The sequence below is a fragment of the Echinops telfairi genome, unplaced genomic scaffold (genome assembly GCF_000313985.2).
Source record: "Echinops telfairi isolate 266 unplaced genomic scaffold, ASM31398v2 ScPeMD7_2010;HRSCAF=2546, whole genome shotgun sequence".
NCBI classification, from domain to species: domain Eukaryota; kingdom Metazoa; phylum Chordata; class Mammalia; order Afrosoricida; family Tenrecidae; genus Echinops; species Echinops telfairi.
Genome location: NW_022105908.1, coordinates 16,747,497 through 16,753,321, shown reverse-complemented (window position 1 = coordinate 16,753,321; position 5,825 = coordinate 16,747,497). Strand labels below are relative to the sequence as shown.

General features: G+C 53.5%; 1 protein-coding gene across 1 annotated transcript; it reads right to left on the bottom strand.

Moving 5' to 3' along the window:
- Positions 1 to 280: 280 nt before the first annotated feature.
- PLD6 (phospholipase D family member 6) lies at positions 281 to 5,465 on the bottom strand. Its single transcript, XM_045293305.1, has 3 exons — positions 5,451 to 5,465; positions 4,157 to 4,223; positions 281 to 2,462 (listed from the first exon to the last, which is right to left on the bottom strand). Exons 1-3 carry the CDS (start codon positions 5,463 to 5,465, stop codon positions 2,215 to 2,217), a joined length of 330 nt encoding a protein of 109 aa, XP_045149240.1. The 3' UTR covers positions 281 to 2,214.
- Positions 5,466 to 5,825: the final 360 nt, after the last annotated feature.

Genomic DNA, 5,825 nt, shown 5'->3' with positions numbered 1-5,825 from the left:
CCAACTCTTGTCTATTACCGAGGTCAACGTGCAGGGAGGTTAGGTGGTGGTAAGGCAACCTGCTGAGGCCAGCAACCAACCAGTCAGAACAAACCCACGACCACGCCAACCTGTTGTCAGGAAAAGAAAAGAGTGTAACTACGGGTGAGAGTCAGGAACTTCAAATACAGTTGGACCCCACTGGGGAGTGAGTTGCGCCCGATCACACTGTGATCAGATAGGCTGAAAATCATGGTTCTATTTGGTAGACATAGAAATAGTACCAAAAGACATCAAAAAGTATTTTTTAAGCATTTTAATCTAGGAGGTACTCAAATAACACCTTTCTCTGAAACGTTCCCCTCTTCTTTATAAGGCTTCTTAACTTGACCAACAGTTTCCACAAAGCCAGATATTTTCCCTCCATGAAAAACAAAGTTGTGTTTATTCAATAAACAGTAGCCACAACTCCAATGACTTAGTAAAGGGTTAAGGCAAAGTTATGATAACATAAACATTATAAAATAAGAACACATTAATTCAAGTAAGGCACAAGTTCAAGGAAACATTGTTTCATGAGAGATCAAAATAGCTTCCATTTTCTTTGCATGAGATAAGCTGCTGAGCTCACAGAGAGCACACGGAGGAATGACTGGTGGAGAACACTTTACAGCTCAAGTAACAAAATTGACTTCAAGTTCACGTGTCCATCGCTGTAAGTCCAGGGTAACTTGGAATCTATCACACAGGTGGTAATGCTGATGTGAGCTGGGAAAAGAGGCGCCCACAGTCACATGGAGCAAACTTCTGGAAAATCACATGGTTCCATCACACAGAGAAATACAACAAGATGTGAGGGTAATTCAACCAACTCTATCCCTGCTAGCTACAGCTCAGGAACCAGCGTGGAAAAGCGACTGCGATCATTTCCACAAACGGATTTAAGACGCCCGTTCTTCAAACGACCTGCAGAGGCAAAAAACTAACGAGAACCTTCAGGAAGGCTGGTGCCTGGGAGCCTAGAGCCCCATGAACCACACCTGTGCCATGCCCGAGAGCACAGAGCCCCATGAACCACACCTGTGCCATGCCCGAGAGCACAGAGCCCTATGAACCACACCTGTGCCATGCCCGAGAGGCGCCCAAGCCCACGCTGGGGAAAGAAAGAGGCTTAGGATGCCCCAAACGCCCCAAAGTGTCTTCCTCTCCTCAGACCTTCTCCAAGAGTTCCGTAGAGCAAGACTGGCTACGATGAGCCAAAACTGAGAGTTAGGTCACTTCCAAACACACAACCAAATGACTGGGTGTGAGCGTGTTTTTTAAACAATAAAAAACATATGACCAGCATGAACACAGTAACAGAAAGCCGTTTCTGCCCACTGGCCACAGCCCTTACCGACAGACCACGATCATTTATGTGTGAAGCCAGGCACGCTGCCACTCTCCAACTCGCTTTAAAGGGTCATTAGGCAAGGGAGCTCTCCTCAAGTGTGAGCTGTGGTGTCTGCTGTGGCGGCAACGGGGACCAAAACTGAGGTCAGCCAGCCAGCCAGGGTCTGGAGGGGCTAACATGACTCAGGCCATTTCCACTTTACCCCTGGCAACTCAGACCTGGCAAGAAGCCCCAGGAATTTGGTGACCCCTCTAACCAATCCCAGGAATGTTCTTGTTTCTTCGAGGGCTGACCTGGATGGGAATCGGCCAAAGCAGACGGTCTAGAATCAGAAAAGGAAACCCCTGTCTTTTCCACCCTGCAGTGTCCACTCGGGCAGCAGCACAGAGAGAAACCCTCCGGTCCTAAGCTGGGACACCTGGCAAGATTCCTGAGTGCGTGTGTGATTTAAGAAAACAAAACCAAGTGTCGTCGTGTGTACTTGGGGTGGAGAAAAACAAACAGAACAAAAAGGGGCTCCACTCAAAAGGCTGACAAGGTCAACACAGGGCAACTCCATGTGCTTGTAGAGCCACCCAAACCACGGACCTCACGGAACAGGCCTATCCTTGTAAACCCCAGACACTCTTGAATTCCATTTAGGGCTGGATTGATTTGTTTTTTTTCTCCTGAGGGGAACTTTCTCCTGCTCCACCGGCAGAGCCAGTGCTGCAAACATCACCCCGCTCGGGGGCTCCAGCTCTGGAGCGGAGGCCGGCTCAGCCCTTTCTCTGCTGGCACCAGCACTCAGCATCGAATCGGCCTGCCTCCGCTCACGCGGAAGGCGGAGTTGAGAGCCCAGTTCAGTGACCTCTCTTTTCTTGGGGGAAAAAGGTATATTTTGTAGGGTTAAACTCTTCCCAGATCCGCTCAAATTCCTCCAGGAAAAGCCTCACGTACTCGTCGTCCTCCATGATCAGCACGTTCTCCCGGTTGTTCTGGATGGCTTGGGTGGTCCAGTTGAGTGAGCCCGTGATCAGCACTTTCTTATCCACGATTGCGAACTTGTGGTGCATGTAGCCCAGGTCTTGATCATGCCGAACCTGAATACCTGCAAAACGGCACACGGGCCTGTCACTGCTGCCTGCACAGAGATGAACTCCCTGCTCACCTGCTGCCTGGTTTCTAGTAGCTACAAAACATGTTGCCCTTTGCTTCCAGTTTGGCAGGAGAAGAGAAGAGAGCCATGTTTAGGCAGGCAATGAGTGGCTGCCAGTGGGACTTGGTCAGTGAGCACTCCCAGAAGCCCCCTCACAGGAGGGACTGCCGGAGAGCGGGCAAAGCTTGAAGGGGTTTGAGCCTGGACATCGGCAGTGGCACTGCATGCAAAGCCGAGGATGGGGTGGAAACCATCCTTTTGTGGAGACAACTGGGTGCGGAGGGGGGGGGGCGGACAGGAGACCTCACAGTGGCTTTTCTTGGTACCACTCAACTTCCTTAGGGAAAAAGCTCCCCCCACCACCCCCACAACACCTCTGGAGACCACACCCATCAGTCCCTCCTTCCAGGGCTCTGGGTCCCCACGGTGCATTTTCATCTTGTCCCAGCAAAGAGCGTGTAGGGGCTTCTGGGCTGTGACAGTCTCCCTTTGCCAGAGGCCCCTGTAAGCCTCATGTCCTCACACTACCGAGGCCTGCAGCTGCTGGCGCCCCTGGCCACCCCAGGACACACACCTGGGCAGAAGGTGAGCAGGGTGAGCTCACTGGAGGCAGCGAACCAAGCGCACCTGCGGTCCACAGATGGGTTACATTGAGACAGAAAGGAACTACATTCTCTCAAAGCACCCTCATTCCTTCCCCAAGCGTCTGCAATCATCTTTCATTTGATGGGATCTCTCTCTCCCACTATCTCAAAGGCTCCCTGGGGCAGGGGGCTGGGCTCTGCCGCCTACCCTGCTTGCAACACCTAGACTAATTCCTGGCTCGGTGAGTGGGGCACTCAGAAAGGTGATTTAAAAGGCAGGTGAGAGTCGGCTTCTTTGCACACGGCTGCCAGTTCTAGCAAACAGAAGTACAGGGTGCCCTGATTAAACCTCAATATCAGATAAAAAAGTAATTTTTTCAGCATCTCTCTCAAGGAGCCCTGGTGACTGTTGTGGCTTACACACTGGGCTGCTAACTGCAAGGTGGGCCCTTCAAACCCTTCAGGTGCTCTGGGGAGAAAGGTGAGGCTGTCAGCCTTGGAACCCTTGGGGCCAGTTCTGCTCTGCCCCAGGGGTTACTGTGAGCCAGACTGAATGGCAGTGAGTTTGGTTTTTAGAGTCTGGGGAGCTGTGTCGCATGCAGTATTTCCAGACATGCTTACAACTGAAAAAACTCTTTGTTGTTAACTGGGCAACTGGGAAAATAGTGACTTCTTCAGCCCAAGCACACCTGGCGCCTCTTCTCTTCACACCCTTTAAGCAACCCACTGGCAAATCTTGTTGGCCCTCCCTTCAAAGTCTGCCTTAGATCCAATCATTTTTCCCATGCCTATCCACAACCTCCTCACTTATCCTCCCTCTCCACCGCAGGGACAGCTCCGTGAGAGACACTCCCAGCCCCGTGGGCCTCCGCCCCTCCCCACCTCGGCTGCCTTTTTGTCTCCCAGCTGTGGTCACTGACTTGGGCAGGTTGTTCCTCCAGCATCCTCCCAGCTCACGGCACTCAGGCTCTGTGTACCGCCCTCATCCACACCCGTCCCTTGCCCTGCTGTGCTGTCTGTCTCCTCACGTTATCAGCCCCGTCCTCTCAGCACCTGGGGTACCTGCTGGTTCCTCAGCAATCTTGGCACGGTTTTGCTCACTCTGGACTTCCAGCTCCGAGAGCCCCCTCTGGCACACAAGTCCACATACACTGGGCTCAAGGTCATGCAGCCGTGTCTGCGATGCCACCTCAAAGGCCCCACTTACAATTCTTTCCAACCCTGAGATTCCGGCTCTCTGAAAGCAAACATCTCCAACACAGCCGCTCACAATCCTCTATGAAAATGACTGCCAGGTTTGGGACAAGTCTTTTGAAGCCAGTGAGAGTCTGGGTCCTCGATACATGGCCATGTTTGTGCCTGCAGCGCTGGCAGCACCATTTGCCCACAGAGCCTGGAAATCCTTTCCTCTTCAGACTCCTGAGAGGTGAGATGAACAAAGAGCCCCGTCCCAAGTCGGCCGCCCCACTTCCTGGGTGGGCAAACGTCCAGGGTGAATGAAACCAGGCAGTTCTCAAAGGGACAGGGCACTCTTCTGGCCCTGTGACCAGGCTGCATGTAGTTCTGGGCAAGACAACCTTTCCTGGGGTCTGACACGAGCTATGCATTCTCGAGTGCGCGCGCGGTAAGGACTGCCCTCGGAATGCCTTCCAAATTCACCCTTCCCATGTCATTCTGTCACCCTAGCCCAGGGAGGTCAAAGGCTTTTGTGGGTCTCTTCCAGGCAGCTGGGGGAATAATGAAGAGAACTGTTGGTCAACTGAATATTTTAGCGCCACGCTGCTGGGTAGAATCCTATTAACTCACTGCCGTCTAGTTAATTCCAACTCATAGCAACCCTACAGGACAAGGCAGAACTGCCCACCCACCCCAGCCCGGGGGGTTTCTGGGAGTGTAACTCTTTCAGGGAGTAGAAAGCCTTCTCTTTCTCCCGTGGAGAAACCCCCAAGGGTCGTCTAAGGCCTGCTAACATCACACAAGACCAGTGAGCATCACACGAGCAGTTCCAGCCACGCAACGATGCCGGAAAGATCCAAATCGCCATCGACACAAAAAAGGTCCCTTTCCTGCATGGTTTTCCTCCTTCGGCCCTACGGTCCTGGAACTGAATGCCCCCGGCTAGCTTACCTGTGGCAGGCTCACAGTAAGTGACCACGGGCCGGCAAACAGGTTTGCTTTTTAAACTCTGCCCCTCCCCTCCCCCACCCCACTCCCAACTCCATCAAGCTAAGCCACCACGGTGTATGCCAGGCTCTTCACCTACCTCACCCAGGGCACACGGCCCCTCGGTGTCCCTGAGCTATGCTGGGCGGGACGGAATCTTGCGGGGCTGACGGCTACGCAGGAGGCCGGCCACCTGCTCCAACGGCATCTGAGCGCTCTCCTTACCGGGTGTGGGAACACATGGCCGGCGGATATGGGGCAGAAACCTCTGCCAGGGCTCTCACCTCAGGTTAGGGCTCTGGGCTCTGGCAAAACAAAGCGGCCCCCGCCCCCAACGGGGTAACCCCAATCCCCACTAGATGGGAGGGCTCCGTGTTCTCCGCTACAAATGACTCACTCGTTGCCATCTGGGCCATGCTGACAGCGACCCTAAGGGGGCTGGAGAGAATTGCCCCTGTGGGGTTCCAACACTGTCCCTCATTCTCTAGCCCACGGGGCAGCCGGTGCTTTCGAACTGCTGACCTTACGGTTGGCGGCCCAAGGCGTCACCACTGCTCAGGAGGCCGTG

What these genes read in the sequence shown, in the direction of transcription:
- PLD6 (XM_045293305.1), bottom strand. An exon ending in GATTGCTGAGGAACCAGCAG is followed by an intron (nt 2,463 to 4,156) that starts GTACCCCAGGTG and finishes GCCGTTTTGCAG; the next exon opens with GTATTCAGGTTCGGCATGAT.